General features: G+C 44.5%; 1 protein-coding gene across 4 annotated transcripts in view; it reads left to right on the forward strand.

Annotated features, from left to right (window-relative positions):
* The first annotated feature begins 1,159 nt into the window (after positions 1-1,159).
* Positions 1,160-22,206, forward strand: part of TTLL4 (tubulin tyrosine ligase like 4) — a 33,821-nt gene continuing 12,774 nt past the window's right edge. For 2 of the 4 annotated variants that reach the window (XR_008501130.2, XM_054478557.2), the window contains exons 1-4: positions 1,160-1,430; positions 17,817-19,401; positions 20,298-20,407; positions 20,761-20,824. Coding sequence is in view for 2 of the 4 variants with exons in the window: in XM_054478557.2 (XP_054334532.1) it covers positions 17,915-19,401; positions 20,298-20,407; positions 20,761-20,824 (1,661 nt within the window). In the remaining 2 variants the exon portion in view is untranslated. The remainder of the gene's footprint in view (positions 1,431-17,816; positions 19,402-20,297; positions 20,408-20,760; positions 20,825-22,206) is intronic. The other 2 variants (XR_008501131.2, XM_054478558.2) reach the window with 1 other exon arrangement.

Here is a 22,206-nt window from a genome sequence, read left to right on the forward strand (position 1 = left end):
GTAGTGTTATACAGTTGTTTCTCTTTATTTCTTGTAAACTGGAAATTACAGCCAAAACTTGATTAGAGTCACTCAACTTTTTTTTTTTTTTTTTACAAAAATACGCTATACTTCATAAATATTTCTGTTCAATTGCATCACATCAAGAAACACAATGCTCAGCTGTCCCATGTTTCGTGATCTAAGATTGATTAGTACATGTAGGTTATCTTCAGTGTACATCCTTCATTGTAAAATTCTCCCGTAAATTATCTAATACTTTTAGCATCCATCAACGACTGTTGACTAAATAAGTTATTTATTGAGATCCTTCCTCTGGTCCAGATTGTTTTCATCAGATTAGTTTTATCTTTGTCCCCTTTATTTCTGTAGCCAATTGCCTAGGAAAGATCCTTTCATCTTCCAGCTTTCTTAGATCTCCAAATCTCTCAGGTCTACAGACATCTGAGACCGGAGAGCGATCTGGCTTGCCTGGGGAGCTAACGAGATAAGGAATTGAGTCAGTATTTCCTAACGTTCACACTTGAAGCCCATAAAGCAGGCAGGTGGTTTTAATTTTGCCCCGCTGGGTGGGTTGGGGTTAGGGAAGGATGGGTTAGAGGGAGGCAGAGTGAATCGGGCAATCTCCCCTTTCCTGCGGTCAAACTCAAAGGCTTTTACTAGAAATCCTTCAACGGAGCCTGGGCCCTTTGATTTTCAATTGAGGCAAGGCCAAAGAGTCCAGGCCAGGCGTGGGGGCTCCCGTCGTAATCCCAGCGACCAGGAGGCTGATGCAGGAGGATCACTTGAGGCCAAGAGTTTAAGACCAGTCTGGGTAACATAGTGAGACCCTGTCCTGAGAAAAAAAATTTAAAAATAGCCCAGCATGGTGGCGCGCCTGTAGTCCCAGTTACTAGGAAGGCTAGGGGCGGGCGGATCGCTTGAGCAGGAGTTCAAGTTCGCAGTGAGCTATGATCACGTCGTTGCACTCCAGCCTGGGCGACAGAGCGAGATTCTGTCTCTAAAAAAGAAAACAGTCCATACAGAGTAGGTGGAATTAGAGCAGAAAGGGAGAGTCCTGGATGCTCCGAATGGAGCCTTTCAGAGCTTTAACCACGGGACTACATCTCCCAGAATTCCGCTCGCCGGATCCCACGCACTGAAGGGACTGCGCGTGCGCGAGTCAGGTGACGACCCGCCCCTACAGGCCCCAGAACCCCCGAGATTCCCCGCGCTTGCCTCCCGCCGTCTCCTTCCAGGCCCTCGGTCTGTCCGCTGGGGGCGCGCGCAGCGTGTGGCAGGCGGCAGCGGCGCTGGCGGCCGAGTGCGCGGGTCACGCGTGGCGGTGCGTGGTTGCTAGGGGCGCCTGAGGCTGCCGGGTAGCCCAGCAAGGCCGAGAGAGGAAGTAGCGTGGAGCCGGTGCCGAGCCGGGGCGAAGCTGGATCCCCTAGGTGAGTGCGGCTGCGGAGCCAGGGGAGCCGACCCCAGACACTCCGCCGGTCCCACGCTCCCGACTTCCCTCTACCCGAGTCCTTTCGCGCGGGTCCCCAGCCCTCCGGCCACTCTCGCCCTAGCCCCGCTTTCTCCCGCCACCTCTTATCCCCCGGGAGGCCAGGGAGCCGCGGCCTCCTACCCGGCCGGGACTTCGCGCCTCCTCGGAGCCCTTCTCTCCGCCACGCCCCGCGAACTTAGTCGGCCTCGCCTCCGGGTGCCCGAACCCTGCCCCATCCCCTAGTCCTGGCCTCCAAGCCTCCACTGTCCTGCCGCGCTGAGGTTTAAATTCCCTCTGGGTGTGAGCCCAAGCTCCTAGCAGGCTCCAGGGCCGAATTTAACATGGATATCTACTTTTTCACTTCTCCATCCTCAGTATCTGTAGAGGAATACGTTCCTAAACTCTGCAGATTCAAACAGGATCTGAGATCCTGTGGAATTTAATTCTTCATTAATCGATTCCTTTATTTAATCATTCACTGAACAATTTTTAGCAAACATTGACAAATATTTAATGAGCCTGGGTATAATGGGAGGGATTGAGGGGATAGAGTGGCTAATAGGACAAGCATGTTTTCACGGAATTTACAGTCTAGGAGATTATTAATCAAGTAAACGAGCATTTGCCATACTGTGGTGTGTGCTGTGATAGAACAGGAAATACTTAATCCGGACTTACTTAGAAAACGACATTATTCCCATTCCTCCTGGTCTTCACATTCCCATTCAGGATCTAGGAAATATTTTAATCCTTCTTGGATGGAATCGTCTTTGCTTTCTCAGATACTCCAAATCACCTATTCTTTAACTGCAGCACTTGTTGATTTAGCATTTGGGGGACCCTTTGGGACAGTGTTCCATTCCATCCTTCTGTTTCTTGCACTGAATACTGAGACACTGTTTGCATTTAAACCACCCACTTTGTGCTCAGAAAGTTAGCAGCTACTTATTGATTGGACTGAATCAATCCTTGAAAAATTATCAAGTGTTTTCTGGGAATAAAGAGGTGGGAGGACATTCCAGATACACAGTGTCTTTAGGAAAGAGACAGCAGGTCCTGAAAAGAGAACTGGAAACAGTTTGACAGTCCTGGGCTAGATTTGGAGGGAGCCATCCAGTGACAAATAGAAAGAGTGAAGTTAATAGGGGTTAGATCACAAAGGGCCTTTGATGTTTTGCTGAGTTAGAACTATATCCCTGGAGCAGTGGTTTTCAAGCTGGAGTAATCAGGGTCCTAGACTTCCAAGGGATACACTTACACGTCTAGCTTTAGATGAATACATTTCCAGATCCTCAGCTTCCCAGTGAACTTTTTTTTTTTTTTTTTTTTTGAGACAGAGTCTTGCTCCGTCACCCAGGCTGGAGTGCAATGGCACGATCTTGGCTCACTGCAACCTCCACCTCCTGGGTTCAAGCGATTCTCCTGCCTCATTCTCCGGAGTAGCTGGGATTAGAGGCGCACGCTGCCATGCTCGGTTAATTTTTTTGTATTTTTTAGTAGAGACGGGGTTTCACCATCTTGGCCAGGCTGGTCTCGAACTCCTGACCTCGTGATTCACCTGCCTCGGCCTCCCAAAGTGTTGGGATTACAGGTGTGAGCCACCGCGCCCGGTCCCAGTGAACTCTTTTTCTAAAACTGCCCTTACAAAAAAACGGGAGGAGGCTGTGTGTGGTAAATCCCTCACACTTCCCAGATTTTAATATGGTGTATTGACCTGAGTGTAAAAATGTCCTCAGATACAAATAAGGAATACTTTGGAAATATTTATTTTCAGGAACACCTCCTTTAGTGATTTAAGTTACCTCCCAACCCAGAAGGCTTGCCAATACACAATCCCATTCGTGTAAACTGTATTCTTTGTTAAGATATTCTGAAAAGAACACAACAGTTAAATGTAACGGGAATGTCTTTTGGGACAATGGAATTTTTAAGTTATTTTGGATAAAACTTGCATAAAATTTTTAAAGAGATTTCTTTTAGTTCAGGTGTGTGTTACTCAGTACGATAGTTAATACCTATTTTAAGACTGGGTGTAGTGGCTCACACCTGTAAATCCAACACTTCGGGAGCCCGAGGCAGGCTGATCGCTTGAGCCCCAGGAATTCGAGACCAGCCTGGGCAACATGGCGAAACCTCTTCTCTACAAAAAAAAATATATAAAAATTAGCCAAGCATGGTAGCATGCTCCTGTAGTCCCAGCTATTTGTAGGCTGAGGTGGGAGGATGTATTGAGCCCAGGAGGTTATCCAGGCTGGAGTGCCATGGTGTGATCATAGCTCACTGTAAACTCCAACTCTTGGGTTCAAGCCATCCTCCCGTCTCACCCTCCTGAGTAGCTGAGACTACAGGCATGCGCCACCCGTCTGGCTAATTTTTTAAAATTTTTAGTAGTGTTGGGGGTCTCTCTATGTTGCCCAGGCTGGTCTCAAATTCCTGGGCCCAAGTGATCCTCCTGCCTCAGCTTCCCAAAGTGCTGGGATTACGGGAGTGAACTACTGTGTCTGGCCTAGACGTTACCTTATATGTAAGGAACACATAGTTTTAAAAATTCTTTCAGGGATACATGAGTAAAATCATGTAAAGAATATGTTCCAGGAAAACCACAGAAAGATAATTAGCAGGAAAGTAATGTCAGATTTGGATTTAAGATTACTGTAGTGTCAATATGTTGGTTGAATAGGAAGAATTTTAGACTGGAGGCAGGGAGCCAATGAGAAAACTATTATAGTGGCCTAGGCTAGAGATGATGAAGCCTTTATGGTTGCTCTAGTGGAAATGGAGAGGGTTTAGAGAGATGTTAACCATGGTAGTGTCGACAAAACCTGGTGGCAGATTAGAGGTAGAAGAATGGGACAAGGAGCAGTGTAGAATGATTGTAAGTTTCTGTTTTCAGTGACCATATGGGTAGTGATGCAGCAGCACATCCAGGTAGACAGGCCCAGGAGTTCATTCTGTAGGTCTGGAGCTCACAAGAGAGGCCTGGGTGATGATAGAGTTGAGAATATAAGAGGTGGTTGAAGCCGTGACGTGGAAGGGATTGCTCTGGGAGAGAGGTAATAATGGCAACTGCCACTTGTTGAGTGCTCACTGTGTGCCAGGCAAAGTGAGAAGTCTGAACTCAGAGGAACACCAACATTGAAAGGATGGGTAGAGGAAAGAGGAAGGAAGAAGGGGACAGAGAGAATACATAACCAAATGCAGAAATGAATGTGTGAATAGGAAGTTGTCATTTGCTGAAAATCTGTATCTAGATGAAGCCTTAACTTCAGAATCCATCTGATACTCATGTTTTGGAGTTGGATTTAGCTTTCTCACTAGATTCCTTCTATGACCTTGGAATTGTCTGATCATAGTGTCTGAATTTTAGCCTGGGATCAGGTATTTTGGTAAATCACCAAAAGTCAGTAAATTACAGAGAAAAGGTTTTCCTTTAATGCCTTTTACTTCTTACCTTCTCTTCTGGCAGAATTGGGAACAAATACTGAGAGTGCTCGTTTCTCTTAGGCCTTAAAATACAAAGGACCTTGTCCTTCGGAGACCTCATAGATATGCTGGACCCTAGTGCTTCTCTAGACCGGCAGTGCTCAGAGCTCAGAGTTTTTGGGCTCAGGATTTCTTTATGTACTTGAAAAAGCTCTTTGGAATCTTCAGTTAAAAAAAAGGGATATATATATATTTCAATATTCAATTTTTTATTTTTAAATTTTGTTTAGAGATGGGGTCTCACTATATTGCCCAGGCTGGTCTCGAACTCCTGGGCTCAAACAATCCTCCCGCCTCAACCTCCCAAAGTGCTTATAGGCTTGAGCCACTGCGCTTAGCCTATATTTTAATATTTATCATATTAGAAACTGAAATATTCATTTAGAAGTAATAAACCCATTACTAACATGAATAACATAGTTAACACAAACAGCATTTCTAACCTAAGTTATGGTTAGCATAAGTTCACTTAATGTTTTCATTTAAAAAATGCTACTGTTTTAAAAATATTATTGAGAAGAGTGGCATTGTTTTTTAGATCTCTTTAGTGTCTGGCTTAGTAGAAGACAGCTGGATTTTCATGTTTCTCCAATCTATTGTGATAGTTGTTTTGATTGAATAATGAAAATCCAGCTGCACACAGATGGCTGGAAAAGGATGAAGTATTTCAGTAGTCTGCTCAGATAGTTGTGGGTATTGGTACTATGCAAAACAAGGCATGATTTTGTAAAGGCTAGTTACAGTGTGGAAGCTGAAATGATATCAGTGAACATTTCATACTTTGTTATGTTAAAATCCATGGATCTGTCTCACTTTGATTGGGTCTTAGATCCATACATGATTCTGTAACATGTGATGCAGTCATGCTATACAGTCAGTCATGGTATAGCCTATTGCTCCTAGGCTGCAAACCTGAACAGCATGTCACCATACTGAGTATTGTCTGCAGTTGCAACAAGGTTGCAACACAATGCATCTAAACATTGAAACATAGAAAAGGATACTGTAAAAATACGGAATGATAATCTTTTTTTTTTTTTTTTTTTTTGTCTTTAGAGGGAGTCTCAATCTGTTGCCAGGCTGGAGTGCAGTGGCGCGATCTCGGCTCACTGCAACCTCCACCTTCCTGGTTCACGCCATTCTCCTGCCTCAGCCTCCCAAGTAGCTGGGACTACAGGCACCCGCCACCATGCCCGGCTAATTTTTTTGTATTTTTAGTAGAGATGGGGTTTCACCGTGTTAGCCAGGATGGTTTCGATCTCCTGACCTCGTGATCCACCTGCCTCAGCCTCCCAAAGTGCTGGGATTACAGGCGCAAGCCACCACACCCGGCCTGGAATGATAATCTTATGGGACATTTTCTTCTATGGGGACTATCTGTTGACTGAAACATTATGTGAGGCATGACTGTTAGGAAAATACTGGTTCACTGAGTTACGCAGATCTCCCACATGTCACAGTTTATTGTATAGTGTCAAAAAAATCATATCACCACAATCTCTTCAGAGAAGTAGTTAAGTATTGGGAAGCACTCAAACTCGTGGTGGCAGATACCATTTTGCCAAAATTCTAATTTTCTTTGGGAAGCTCAAATTTTATCATTGGCAACAAGTACAGTCAGTTGGTTTCCTTGAAGTGACAGGCTTACTTTGTTTCATTTTCCAGAACCTTTGCCAAATAACGAAGTCTGAATAACTATTACTTATGTGTCATTCATTCTTTCAAGTAAACATGGCATTCCACAGAAAAATCCTGCAATTCAGACAATCACACAGGTGCTTTATTTAGAGATAATCAACACATTCTGTATGCAGCATAAATGTTTTATATGTACTTCACATTTTATCACACAGAATATTAAAAAGCATACTCAAGGATGCTTTTTAATGAGATTTAATATTATTTACACTGTGTCAGGCTGGGCGCAGTGGCTCACGCCTGTAATCCCAGCACTTTGGGAGGCCAAGGCGGGCAGATCATGAGGTCAGGAGATCGAGGCCATCCTGGCTAACACAGTGAAACCCTATCTCTACTAAAAATACAAAAAATTAGCCGGGCGTGGTAGCAAGTGCCTGTAGTCTCAGCTACTCAGGAAGTTGAGGCAGGAGAATGGCGTGAACCCTGGAGGCGGAGGTTGCAGTGAGCCGAGATCGCGCCACTGCACTCCAGCCTGGCAACAGAGCGAGACTCTGTCTCAAAAAAAAAAAAAAATTTACACTGTGCCATCAAGTAAACTTGGCTGTATTCTTTCACTGTGTGGTGGAAAAGTATAGTGGGTAAGAATCCAGTTTCGTGCCATCGTCTTAATTCATGCTAAGTCACCAGCAGTTTTACTCATTATTGCTTTTGCGCTATCAGTGGAAAGGTCAGCACAATAAAAAGGCAAATAACATCTTAGGTTTTTTTCTTTTTCTTTTTTTTTTTTCGAAGACAGGCTGGAGTGCAGTGGCATGATTATGGCTTACTGCAGTCTCCACCCCCAGGCTCAGGTGATCCTCCAACCATAGGCGCGCACCACCACATCTAGCTGATTTTTTGTAGAGACAAGGTTTCACCATGTTGCCCATGCTGGTCTTGAACTCTGGAGCCCAAGCGATTTGCCCACCTTGGCCTCCCAAAGTGTTGGGATTATAGGCACGAGTCACTCCACCCAGCTACCTCTTAGTTTTGTTATGAAAATATTTTCTATGTAGCAGGACCGCCGAAAGGATCTTAGGGTCCCCTCAGGGTCTGTGGACCATGCTTTGAGAACTGCTGCTCCAGAACCCACCTGAGAAGGAGGAAAGAGGCTCCTTCCCGAAGCTGATGAAGGGCAAGGCTTCAGGAGAGCGAGTCACCCCGTTACATAAACCCTTCCACTGGTTTCACTTTTCAGTAATTTATAGGTTTACCTCCCTCAGCTCTAGCTGCCATAACCTGTATCTTTTCCTCAGGTTTGCTCACTTGTTTGGCATTGCTAAACTGTGCTTTACAAGAGCTACCTGTAATTTCACTAATCTTAACTTATACGGACCCACCCTTCTCACTAGGCTGTATTCTTGACCTTCTTCTCTTAGTAGGACTTTAGGAGAGATATATTGCTCCTCCACTTTTCCTTAGGGAGAGAGAGCTTGGGATTTATCTCATAAGAGAAAATGAATGGGATTCCTGCACTCCTCTCTATTTGGTTCCAGGCAAGTCAGTTCTATCTTCTTTTTTTTTTTTGAGACGGAGTCTTGCTCTGTCACCCAGGCTGGAGTGCAGTGGCGCAATCTCGGCTCACTGCAAGCTCCGCCTCCTGGGTTCAGGCCATTCTCCTGCCTCAGCCTCCCAAGTAGCTGGGACTACAGGTGTCCGCCACCACGCCTGGCTAATTTTTTGTATTTTTAGTAGAGATGGGGTTTCACCGTGTTAACCAGGATGGTTTCGATCTCCTGACCTCGTGATCCACCTGCCTCGGCCTCCCAAAGTGTTGGGATTACAGGCGTGAGCCTGTCAGTTCTATCTTCTAACATAACTGTTGAGCAATTGGGGTAATCTCATCAGAGATCTTGTGGACTGTAGACTGAATCATTTCTGATGTCCTGAGTTACCCCAGTGACTGAGGGAAACACCTAGTTGAAGGAGGAAAGGGAAACTGCATTTCCCAAGAGTCACACTCTCTTGTAGGAGAGTGATTTAATCAGTGGGTAATGAATAATTGCTTTCTCTAGAAATAGATAACTTGTCCAAGTTGGTCTGGGCCTGGTCCCTGGAGACTTGTTGGTTTGGAACAGCAGCAATAGATTTTCTTTTCTTTTTTTTTTTTCTTTTGAGACACAGTTTCACTCTTGTTGCCCAGGCTGGAGTGCAATGGCACAATCTCGGCTCACCACAACCTCCGCCTCCCGGGTTCAAGCGATTCTCCTGCCTCAACCTCCCAAGTAGCTGGGATTATAGGCATGTGCCACCATGCCTGGCTAATTTTGTATTTTTAGTAGAAATGGGGTTTCTCCATGTTGCTCAGGCTGGTTTCGAACTCTCGACCTCAGGTGATCCGCCCACCTTGGCCTCCCAAAGTACTGGGATTACAGGTGTGAACCACTGCGCCTGGCCAGCAATAGATTTTCTAACATAGGCTACTAATCATTCACACTCCTTTAAGGAGGAAACTTGAGGCAAAATTACCCCATAAAGATTGGAGGACAGAACTGTATAGGCAGTTTCCAAATGCTGCATAAAGATGACAAAGTAGGATGTTCAGATTCCTGAGAATGGGTGTTTTAAAAGGGAGAGTCTGGAGCCAGGGACATCAGTCAGGCTGCTACCTTAACAGTCCTGCACTTGGTGTTGGAGGGGTTAGAGACTGGGCTGAGGCAGCATGCAAATAGAAGGGGATGTTTCAGGCCATTTTGTTGATCTGTACAACTTTCTGCAGTTTTTTATTCTTCACTCTTACCCCTTTATTCAAGTTTTATTTTTATTTTTAACAGTTTTGTGGAGGTATAATTCACATTGAACGTATCCATCGTTTCCAAGTCAATTTTTTAAAACTTTTGTTCTAGGAAGACTTAGTGTTCCATAAAGTTGTTGGGGGAAGAGACTTGGGCAATATTGCTAATAGGAGGCCAGACTGGACCAGGGTTCTTGCCACCCCCTTCTGCCAGCGTGGCTCTGTATTTGAGGTTAAAGATCCCCAGAGATTTCCTATAAAAGCCATCATGAAGCTTATAGGGCATATCCATGTGGTAAGTGAACAGTGGTGTGAGATAGCCTTGGGAAAGGATCACATGAGAGGGACGCACAACAGGTGCTCATGGAGAGGGTGGGTCTTGAGCTAGGTCTGGAAAAGGTATATAAAATATGGTAAGGATTCACAAGGAAGAAGCTTAGTGGAGTAAAGCCCTGCAGACAGGCATTTGAAAGGTTTATTCCAGGAGTTTAGTGTAAGACCAGCGCAGTTCACATAACAGAGTTCAAGGTAGGAGGAAATGGAAATAAGCCTTAAAAAAAAAAAAAAAAAAGATTAAGGGCCGACTATGGAGTCTTGTGGACCAAAGCTAAGAAATCTCACATGACAGTCATCTGGAATGCTTGTTAAAACTGCACTCATGGCCTTACTCCACACCAACTGAATCCTCTTGAAGGTGAATCTCAGGATTTTGCATCTCAGGTTATTCTGATGCAGGTGGGCCACCACAGTGTTTAGCAAGTGCTCATGGACCATTTTTGAAAAGGGATTGACCTGATGAAGCAATACAGCAAAATTAATCTGGAGATTGCCTGCAAGGTGGAATTAGGAAGGGCACACCTTGGAGACACATGATTCAGTCAGTGCTGTTGCAGTAAGTCCAGATCTAGGGGCGTGGTGGAAATAATAAAAGGAGGAAGAATGCTAAGTAGACAGAGTGTCTTAAATTTCATGACTGGTTTCCCTTTGGGGAAATAAAGTAAAGGAAAAAGTCAGAAATAACTTAGTTTTCCTCTTAGGTAATTTGGAGAAAGAAGGGTCCACTCAAGGAAATGGTATGATCAGGAGTGGAGAGCTAGTTTGACACACCAGATTGAAGTGGTTGGACATGCATTTGGAAAGGTGGAACAGGCAGTTGGTGATGCAGACATGAAACTTGAGAGGACAAATCTGCAAAATGACTCTTCTGCAGATAATAGTTGACATTGTGAGAGCAGATTGATTTGATGTGGGGGAGGATGAAAGAACTGTGGAGGATTTTGGATTGGCTTCGGGAGGAGGAAAGACACTATTGAAGGGGTTGGGTACAGCTGTGGCAGAGTGCACGCACTGAGTAAAAAATAGCAACAAGGAGATAGTGGTAAGAGGGGAACGCCTTTTTCATATGAATAGGTCCAACTCGTGGCTTTGCTGATGTGATATTGTGATATAATAAGAAATACTCCAGCCTGGTCAGCATGGTGAAACCCTGTCTCTACAAAAATACAAAAATTATCCGGGCACGATGGCGGGTGCCTGTAATCCCAGCTATTCGGGAGGCTGAGGTGGGAGAATTGCATGAACATGGGAGGCAGAGGTTGCAGTGAGCCGAGATCGTACGGTTGCACTCCAGCCTGGGCAACAGAGTGAGACTCCGGTCTCAAAAAAAAAAAAAAAAAAAAGAAAGAAATACATAATTGGGGTGTGCCCCTGGTTCCTGGCTCTTAAAACCTTCAGAACTTATAAGTGTCTTTTTATATGCTAATGAGATGATTGATAGCTGGGGACTCCTGAATAGCCTCAAGATGGGAGGCTGATTGCTGAGAGAACCAACCATGCGATTAGAGGGTTGGAACTTTCAGTTCCATCCCCCAACTTCTGGGAAGGGGAGTGGAGCCAAAGATTGAGATGACTACCAATGGCCAGTGATTTATTCAGTCATGCCTATTAATGAAACCTGCATAAAAACCCAAAAGGACAGGGTTTGGATTGTTGAGCACATGAAGGTACCTGGCACTCCTGGTAAGAGCACGGAAGCTCCAAGCCCTTTCCCCCATCCCTTGCCCTATGCGTCATGTATCTCTTCCATGTGGCTGTTCCTCTTTATCCTTTGTAATACATAGGTAAATGTAAGTGAAGTGTTTCCCTGAGTTCTGTGAGTTGTTCTAACAAATTGATCAAACCCCATGGGGGGGTTTTGGGAACCTCAGTTTACCCCAATCAGTTAATTAATTAATTAATTAAGAGATGAGGTTCTGCCATGTGGCTCAGGCTAATTTTGAACTCCTGGGCTCAAGCGATTCGCCCCTCCCAAGGTGCTGGGATTATAGGTGTGCGTCACCGCGCCTGGCCAGGGAACACCAATTTATAGCAAATCAATCAGAAGCACAGGTCACAACCTGTGCCTCGCAATTGGCATCTGAAGTGGAAGCAGCCTTGTGGTACTGAGCCCTTAACCTGTGGGATCTGATGCTATCTTTAGGTAAATAGTGTCAGAATTGAATTATAGGATATCCAGCTGGTGGCCTCTGGAGCATTCCTTGGTGTGTGTGCCTCACACATTTTGGTGACCAGAGGTGAAATATTCTGTACTGTGTTAAGAGTGACTATGTAAGGGAGCGAAAAAACTTTTTTCCCCCTTAGCTGGTCATAGCTGTTGTAGATGCATTTGTTTATTCAGCAAATATTTAATGAGCCCTGATTACCATTCTAGGGCTGGATACATAAGCTCTGTGAAAAAGTCCCTGTGCTCAAAGAGCTTCCATTCTGGAAGATAGACAGATAGCAAAGAAATGCATAAATAATTGAGGTCTTTATTTTAAAATAGCCAGGCCCAGTGGCTCATGCCTGTAATCTCAGCACTTTGAGAGGCTGAGGCAAGAGGATCACTTGAGGCCAGGAATTCAAGACCAACTGGGGCAACATAGTGAGACTCTGTCTCTATTTAAAAAAAAAAAACATTAAAAAACTCAGAAGTTAAAATTAGGGCCAGGTGTAGGGGTTCATGTCTGCAATCCCAGCACTTTGGGAAGCTGAGGTGGGAGAATCGCTTGAGCCCAGGAGTTTGAGACTAGCCCTGGCAAGATAGCAAGACCTTATCTCTACAAAAAATTAAAAAGTTAGCTGGGTGTGGTGGAACACACCAGTAGTTCCAGCTCCTTGGGAGGGTGAGATAGGAGGACCATGAGCCCAGGAGGTCAAACCTTGGTGACCAAGTGACCTGGTCTCAAACGAACAAAAAGAAATTAAAATTATAGGAAAAGGTATACACAGATAAGTCATCTTTGTCTGTTTCCAACCTCATTGGTAGTTTTTAAACAAATTACCAGCTTCTTTGTTCATCTGTTTTTTTTTTTTTGAGCCAAGTGTAAGGAAATATAAATATATAATAATTTTAGATAGTGGAGGAATGAAATGGAGGGAATAAAACAAGGTAATGAAATAGGGAATGATTGGGGTAGGACAATATTAGATAGGATTGACAAGGAAGGCCTTTTTAGCTGAATACTGAGTGAAAGAAGTAAGCGAGCCATTCAGAGATCTGAGTGTTTCAGAGGGAACCACAAAGATCCAGGGGTGGGAACGTTCCTCATGAGGGGAAGAGTGGCTCTGGATAAGGTCAGAGAGTCAGGAATCAGATCACATAGTCCTTGAAGCCGTCAGATGGTCTTAAGCTGTGTTTTAAAAAGAGTACTGTGTTTTGAAAAAGTAGCCACTGTCTGGAAAATAGATGATATAGAAGCCAGGAAATCAGCAGTTGAGAGATGATGGTAGCTTGACTAAGGTAATGACAGTGGAAATGGGGAAGAATAGCCAGATTCAAAGACATATTTGAAGCTAGAAGGACTTGTTGATGGATTAAGTGGAATTGAAGATCTGCTGAGGTCAGGGTGAAAGCATCATTATGACAGGCATGTCGGGAGTTTCTGTGTTGTATGGATGCCTGTCCAGCCCCTTCTGCCTGAATATTTTTTATTGAAGTCTTTGTGCAATTACCGCTTATTTCTTGGCCCTGACTCTGAAAGATTAATTGGACAAGAGGGGAATGTGATTGATCTGTTCTTCTCTCACTTTCCCCTAGCATGACTTTGTTAGAATCTGACATTCCCACCTTACTTTCAAGGAGATTAACAGATAACATGTTCCTTTCTTTTGAATAACAGTGGTTATAGAACCCTTGAGCTTGCCACAGTGCCCTCCTTGTTTTCTTGACTCTAGCCCTAAAATCCTTATCTCAGCCTCTAGGTTCCTGTTTCTCAGCTGAGTGCTGACAGCAACTGTTTTCTCAGTTGAGGGCACAACAAGGACTTGTATTTTATTGGGATGTGAGGTTTTACACAGAATCACATTTAAATAGCATTTTCCCTCTAAGTATTGGAGACCTCCTACCAGCTTGTATGTTGATGGGTCCTAGAGAAAGTGCTTCCATTAAACTTTATCTGCCAGGTTTGAGTAATATGCCTTCCCTTGAACTCCCCTTGAGCCAGAGTTTACAAATTCACTGGCCATTTAGAGAGGCTGATTAATGGGTACAAATACACATTCAAGATGATGCATTTTTGTTTGGAAATTGCAGAAGTGATGATATATCCTTAAGTGCATCATATCATGAAGCGCATAATATCACCATTAGTAATAGTACAAATTGACATGGGCCTCATCATATGATGCAACTAAGGATATATCATCACTTCAGACAAAGCCAAATTGAGTTTCATTCTTTAGAATAACTGGTCTGTATTCTTCAGAAGTGTCAAGCTCATTAAAGAAAAATAAAGGCTGAGGAACTATTACAGATTAAAGGAGACTAAAAATATATGAAGGTGAATACAACTTGTGATCCTGGGCCAGATAAAGGACATTGATGGGACAATTGGCAATATTTGGATAAGATCTGTATATTAGATAATAGTAATATAGTTTATAGTATTATCAATGCTAATTTTTTGAGTATAAGAGAATATCCTGGTTTTAGCAAACATTTAGGAAGTTTTTAGGAAGTATTCAGATGCAAAGGGGTATCATGTCTGCAACTTATGCTCAAACATTTCAAAAACCAGTTCACACAGAGATATGTCAGAGAGAATATGAATGAATAATAAAACAAGCGTGGTAAAGTATTAACATTTGATGAATCTGGGTAAAGGGTAAACAGGAATTCTTTGTACTATTTTTGTAACTTTTTGCAAGTCTGAGATAATTGCAAAATTGAAAAAAATTTTTTTTAAAACCTCATTACTACTTAAAGGGAAGTTTGGTTTTCCTCAGACCAGAAGGCAGGTAGCACACCAATCAACTTCAACTTTTCTTTGAAATTATACTGGTAGAAATAGATTTTAACAATGAATGACTCAAGCAAATGGACTTACTTCTTGCTCCATTACCTGAAACAGGCCTACCCTTCCCCCTACTCTTCCTGGCCTCTGTTAACCACCAATCTGTTCTCTATATTCTGAAATCCACTTTTTTAAGCTCCCACTTATGAGTGAGAACATGCCATATTTGTCTTTCTGTGCTTGGCTTATTTTACTTAACATAATGACCTCAAGTTCCATACATGTTGCTGCAAGTGATGAGATTTCATTCTTTGTTTATGGCTCCATAATATTCCATTGTGTATATATACTACATTTCCTTTATTCATAGTCCATTTATATTCAGTGTTGTTATTGATAAGTAAGGACTTACTACTGCCATTTTGCTGCTTGATTTGTGGTTGCTTTGTAACTCCTCTTTCTTACTGTTTTTGTAGTTTTTTTCTAGTAGTATGGTTTAATTAATTGCTTTTTATTTTTAGTGGATCGATTACAGATTTTTGTGGTTATCTGTGGTTATTGTGAGACTTACAAAAAACATCTTATACTTATTTTATTTTCTTATTCTATTTTTTATAGAGACAGTGTTTCACCCTGTCATCCAGGCTGGAGTGCAGTGGTGTGATCATGGCTCACTGCAGTCTCGACTTCTTGGGCTCAGGCGATCCTTCTACTTCAGCTCTCCGAGTAGCTGGGACCATAGGCACATGCCACCACACCCAGCTAATTTTTATTTTTTATTATTATTTGTAAAGATGGGTCTTGCTATGTTTCCCAGGCTGGTCTTGAACTCCTGGGCTCAAACGATCCTCCCACTTTGGCCTCCCAAAGTGCAAGCATGAGCCACTGTGTCCACCCTAGAACAAGTCATTTTAAGAGATGATAACTTTTTTTTTTTTTTTTTTTTTTTTTGAGACAGAATCTTGCTGTGTCCCCTAGCGTGGAATGCAGTGGTGTATTCACGGCTCACCACAGCCTCAATCTCCTGGGCTCAAGCACTTCTCCTACCTTAGCCTCCCAAGTAGCTGGGATCACAGGCATGTGCCATCATGCCTAGCTAATTTTTTATGGTTTTTTTTTGTAGAGATAGGATCTCACTATGTTTCCCAGGTTGGTCTTGAACTCCAAAAAAAATAGAAATGAACAAATAAAGAACCATAAAAACATTCAACACTTTAACTCTGTCCTCCATACGTTTTAACTTTTTGTGTCTCAATTTACATATTTTTATATTGCCTTTTTTTTTTTTGTGGAGACAAAGTCTCACGCTGTTGTCCAGGCTGGGGTGTAGTGGCGTGATCTCGGCTCACCGCAACCTCCACCTCCTGGGTTCAAGTGATTCTCCTGCCTCAGCCTCCCAAGTAGCTGGGATTACAGGCACCCTCCTCCATGTCTGGCTAGTTTTTATATTTTTAGTAGAGACAGTGTTTCACCATGCTGGCCAGGCTGGTCTTGAACTCCTGACCTTGTGATCCACCTGCCTTGGCCTCCCAAAGTGCTGGGATTACAGATGTGAACCACCGTGCCCAGGCTTTTTTTTTTTTTTTTTTTTGTGAGACAGGGTCTCACTCTGTCATCCAGGCTGGAGAGCAGTGGTGCTATCATGGTTTGCTGCAACTTCCACCTTCCATGCTCAAGCGTTTTTCATACCTCAGCTTCCCAGGTAGCTGGGACCACAGGCATGCGCCACCATACCTGGTTGATTTTTGTATTTTTTGTAGAGACGGGGTTTTGCCATGTTGCCCAGTATGGTCTCAAACTCCTGAGTGCAAGTGATCTGCCTGCCTCAGCCTCCCAAAGTGCTGGGATTACAGGTATGAGCCACTGCACTTGGCCACAAATGACTTTTTACGGTTTTTGTTATTTCCCCCCAGATGCTGCCATGAAAGCAGGCCCACCTTTCCTTACAGTTAGAAAATTGGAGAATATTTTGTGAATTTGATTTAGAAAGTAAGTGACCATGCTGAACAGTTTGAGACCCAGAAGGCTGGCTTACAGGTTTGGTATTAAAGGAAACACTGATTGAGAAGACGCAAAAGAGACAGGCTCTTCCTCCCTGAGATCAGCCCAAACTTAAGCCTGGGCTTTGAAGTAAAGAAAGCTTCTGTCCTCTTCTTACTCCCTGAACTCTCCTGTCCCAGTATGGCTGCTGGAAATAAAGTCACTTTAAGTAAAAATAATGCTGATGTTTAGTTCAATTTCCTTTCTTCTTTTTCCCACCAACACACAGGATGGAATTTAAGTCTGTATAGTTAGCAAGAGATGAAATTGCTGTCTCAGCTCCAAAATAAACTCCGGGATCAGCAAGGGAATTCTCTTCTCCTGTCTGAACTTGTCCTATTTAACCATGAAAAGCAGACTAAATCAGAGGCAGCTGAGTTGATTTAGGGAGCAGTAGATGTAAAATGAGTTTTTCAGATCATCTTTTTTTTTTCTGAGATGGGGTCTCACTCTGTTGCCCATGCTGGAGTACAGTGGCACCATCTCGGCTCACTGCAACCTCCGCCTCCCAGGCTCAAGTGATCCTCCCACCTTAGCCTCCCCAGTAACTGGGACTTCAGGTGTACGCCACCATGCCTAGCTAATTTTTTGTAGTGACGGGGTTTTGCCATATTGGGCAGGCTGGTGTTGAACTCCTGGGCTCAAGCTGGGATTACAGGTGTGAGCTGCCTCACCTGGACTCAAATAATCTTTAATCTTTCAGAATTGATTTATGAGAAGGAAGATACTGACTCCTCTCTCTCACTTCAGGTTTGCTTTATTCCTAGCCGCACTGGTTTTGGGTGAGGGAAGGTAGCCCCTCATGGAAAGTTGTGGGCGGTGAGATATATTTTTTGTTGTAGAGAGAGGAAAGCTTTCTGAGTGACAGAGTGGGGACTCATGAGCAGCCTCACAGTGGTGGTGGCACCTCAGTGTTTTAGTCCTTAATGAAGCCACCTTTGATCCTATGAGGGCAGTAAGAAGACCATTGAAAACTCCCTGGAAATCTGGTGTTCTTCTCCCAGTGCCCCAAATGACGACCAAGACTGGTTGCCCAAAAATGCTGAAGTGGGACTGCACTGCTTACCTGAGGACCACTGTAGCATGGTGTCCATTCTCCTGGCACTGTAACATTTCCTATCATTTCTCTCCGCTTCAGACTGACAGACTTCAAGGATGCAGCTGCTACTACCGGAGGTGTGTGGCATCTTACCTCAGCAAGGCCATGAGACCGTGTGGCCATGATGTGGGCCCCTCATGGCCTCAGCAGGAACACAGCACTATAGTATTGGCCTCCGCCAGAAAAACAGCTTCAAGCAGAGTGGTCCCTCAGGCACAGTGCCTGCCACGCCACCTGAGAAACCCTCGGAGGGCAGAGTCTGGCCTCAGGCCCATCAGCAAGTGAAGCCAATCTGGAAGCTGGAAAAGAAGCAAGTGGAGACACTGTCAGCAGGGTTGGGCCCAGGCCTCTTGGGTGTCCCACCCCAGCCAGCATATTTCTTTTGCCCCAGCACTTTATGTAGCTCTGGGACCACGGCTGTCATTGCAGGCCACAGCAGTTCCTGTTACCTACACTCTCTCCCGGACTTGTTCAACAGCACCCTGCTATACTGCCGCTCCAGCTATAGGCACAAACCATACCAGCAACTGGAGTCTTTCTGCTTGCGTTCGAGCCCATCAGAAAAAAGCTCTTTTTCTCTCCCTCAAAAGAGCCTCCCTGTCAGTCTCTCTGCCAACAAGGCCACTTCTTCCATGGTCTTCCCCATGGCCCAGCCCGTGGCCTCCTCATCCACAGAACCATACTTCTGCTTGGCAGCGGCTGGGGAAAACCTTTCAGGGAAGAGCCTGGCCTCTGCCATCTCAGGGAAGACCCCATCTCCACTCTCTTCCTCCTATAAGCCCATGCTGAATAATAATTCCTTCATGCGGCCAAATAGCACGCAAGTGCCTTTATTGCAGACCACACAGGGCCTGAAGCCAGTATCGCCACCCAAGATCCAGCCTGTCTCCTGGCATCATTCAGGGGGTACTGGAGACTGTGCACTGCAGCCTGTTGACCATAAGGTGCCCAAAAGCATTGACACTGTCCTAGCTGATGCCAGTGCCCATATCGCCTTGTCTACCGCTGGCTCCCACGACACATCCACCACCAGTGTTGCCTCTTCCTGGTATAACCGGAATAACTTAGCCATGAGGGCAGAGCCACTTTCCTGTGCTCTGGATGACAACTCTGATTCCCAGGATCCAACTAAGGAGATTCGGTTCACTGAGGCCGTGAGGAAATTGACTGCAAGAGGCTTTGAGAAGATGCCGAGGCAAGGCTGCCAGCTTGAACAGTCTAGTTTCCTGAACCCCAGCTTCCAGTGGAATGTCCTCAACAGGAGCAGGCGGTGGAAACCTCCTGCGATAAATCAGCAGTTTCCTCAGGAGGATGCTGGATCGGTTGGTCGGGTCCTCCCTGGTGCCTCAGATACCTTGGGGTTGGACAATACAGTCTTCTGTACCAAACGTATCAGCATTCACCTCCTTGCCTCACATGCCAGTGGGCTCAATCACAGCCCTGCCTGTGAATCTGTAATTGACTCCCCAGCATTTGGAGAAGGCAAAGCTTCAGGTCCCCCTTCTCCTCAAACTCTTGGCATAGCCAACGTGGCCACCCGCCTCTCTTCCATCCAGCTGGGCCAGTCTGAGAAGGAGAGACCTGAGGAGGCCAGGGAGCTGGACTCATCTGATAGGGATGTTAGGTACGTTGGAGAATGTTTTTGGTTCATTTAGAGCAGTAGAATGTATATACCATAATTTGGGGTGGCACTGACCCTGTACCTCTGAAGGTTGGTTTTATTTTTTAGCTGCCCTAGGATTTTTGGTTTTCACTTCAGGGCAAGGGTTGGGAAACTATAGCTTGCAGACCAAATCTTGCTTGTTGCCTGCTTTTGTAAATAAAGTTTTATTGGAATGCAGCCTTGTCCATTCATTTGCAGTTGTCTGTGGCTGCTTTCTTGTTACAATGGTAGAGCTGAGTAGTTGTGATAAACCGAGTGGCCTGCAAACAAAAATATTTACTCTCTGGTCCTTTAGAGAAAGAGATCGCCAACCCCTATTTTAAGTAAAAACCAGGAGAGAAATAAGAATTGTGAACACCAAATGTTGAAGCCTGTGACTTTCCTACTTTTTCCAAACCAAATGAGGTTCTCAGTCATTCTTGGAATGACAGCCATTTATAGTTATGGCACACACGTAGTTGGCTCCTTCTCTTGTGTTTTGTTATTTTCCTGGAAACTTGGTCCACTAAGGCCTTTTTCTGAGGTCCCAGAGAGTGGCCTAGGGACATTTCAAGTCAATTACCAGATTATCCACTGATGGTTTTTTAGATGTAGACTGTTGTACTTATATGCTATGAGGGACACCAAAGAAAATGGAAAACATAGTGCCTCTTTGCAGAATGGGAGATGTAAGGTTGAGGAGCTATGCCTAGACCTAAGCTTTGAAGACAAGAGAAATGAGTTGTGAGGTCCAGGCAAGAAGTAGCAGATTGGTAATGGAGAAGGGGCAAATACTGGGAGATGATGAAGGAATGAGGATCCAACTGTGACCTCTTTGATGGAGTTGACTAGGCTGGGGGCATGATTCTTTCTTTTAGTTCAGCTACTGACCTCCAGCCAGATCAGGCTGAGACTGAAGATACAGAAGAAGAACTAGTAGATGGTTTGGAAGACTGTTGTAGCCGTGATGAGAATGAAGAGGAGGAGGGTGAGTAGGAAACCCTTTCACTTCCAACTAGCAGTTGGTTATGACCTGTTGGGCAGGGGGCTGACAATTGTGTACTAGGTCCTTGACTCACATTACCTACATCAGTCATTTGCTTTGGGGGTCTTAAGTGGGGATAGTGCCTTCTAGAGGACTTTGGTCTCTAGTCCTTCTGTCCCACTGGTCTTACCTTCCCGCTGCTTCTGTTGAGGAAGGCAGTGCACAGCAGCAGGGTGGTGCTTGTGGCTCCCCAAGAAGGGTTGAGCCCAGGATATTCAAGGAAGAGTTGCCTAGGTTTGGTAAGTTTGTGCTGCAGCCTCTTCTAGTCAGAATTTCTCTGTTCTTCCTTCCTCTAGGAGACTCAGAGTGCTCCACATTAAGTGCTGTCTCCCCAAGCGAATCGGTGGCCATGATCTCTAGGTAAGTGTGGCTGTATAGATCATTGTTAGATGCTCATCTTTTGTCTCTTAAAGATTATAAAGAGATAAACCACTCAAGTCATTAATGGCCTGGAGAACTCTAATGCATTTTTACCAAATTTTTATGTTTGCGACTTTAGTTTTTGAACAGGGAGTAATGGGGGGCCAGAAGCACGTCTCATCTGTGGGGCTTAAAAACAGTATCATGGGCCGGGCGCAATGGCTCACACCTGTAACCCCAGCACTTTGGAAGCTGAGGCAGGCAGATCACCTGAGGTCAGGAGTTCGAGACTAGCCTAGCCAACATGGCAAAACCCTGTCTGTACTAAAAATATAAAAATTAGCAAGGCATGGTGGTGCACACCTGTAATCCCAGCTGCTCGGGAGGCTGAGGCACGAGAATCACTTGAACCTGGGAAGTGGAGGGTGCAGTGAGCTGAGATTGCGCTGCTGCACTCCAGCCTGGGTGACGGAGCGAGACTTTGTCTCAAAAACAAAACAACAACAACAAAAACAGTATAATGGGCTGGGCACAGTGGCTTATGCCTGTAATCCTAACACTTTGGGAGGCTAAGATGGGTGGATCACTTGAGGCCAGGAGTTAGAGACCAGGCTGGCTAACATGGTGAAACCCCATCTCTGATAAAAATGGAAACAATTAGCTGGGTATGGTGGCACACACCTGTAATCGTTGGCCCCCCAAAGTGCTAGGATTATAGGGCTGAGCCACTGCACCTGGCCCTAATTTTTAATTAAAACCTGTGTATCACTGGGCTTGACCAATATATGGAGCACCCAGAGTCGGGTTGTTTTTCCTTGCATCAACCCTGCCTTAGATGAAGCTAAGAAGAAAGGGAGCCTTCTCTGCCTTGTTTAGCATGGACAAGACAGGCTGCATCTCTGTGAAATGTGATGGTGTGGCAGCAGCACACCAATTTTAGAGCCCCTAACCTGTAAGGTGGAGACAGAGCTGTTTGGAAAGTGGGAGAGAGAACTGGGATTCTCTGTGAAGGTGGATAGAAATCCCATCACAGGCACCCTGAGTCTGATGCATAAATTGTCACTTTCAGCCCAACCCATCCTCCTTCCAGAAAAGCAGAACTACTTCGGGTTATATATATTGGATGTTGATTAAGTACCTCCACTCTTCATAGAAGAAAGATATTTGACATGTAATTGATTTGGAGTCCTACCGTTTTTACACTTAAGGACCTGCTTCAGGACTGCTACACAGCCCTTTAGCCTTCCTGATATACAGGATAAAATTCACAAAAGGTGTTTGTTAATCATTTGCTCATTAATTAATTAACTTCTACAAATTGCACATAACTTCTTCTCTATATGAGGCTTAAACATAATTTTCAAGAAAATGGAAATATATAT

Source organism: Pongo pygmaeus, chromosome 11 (assembly GCF_028885625.2).
Source record: "Pongo pygmaeus isolate AG05252 chromosome 11, NHGRI_mPonPyg2-v2.0_pri, whole genome shotgun sequence".
Taxonomy (NCBI): domain Eukaryota; kingdom Metazoa; phylum Chordata; class Mammalia; order Primates; family Hominidae; genus Pongo; species Pongo pygmaeus.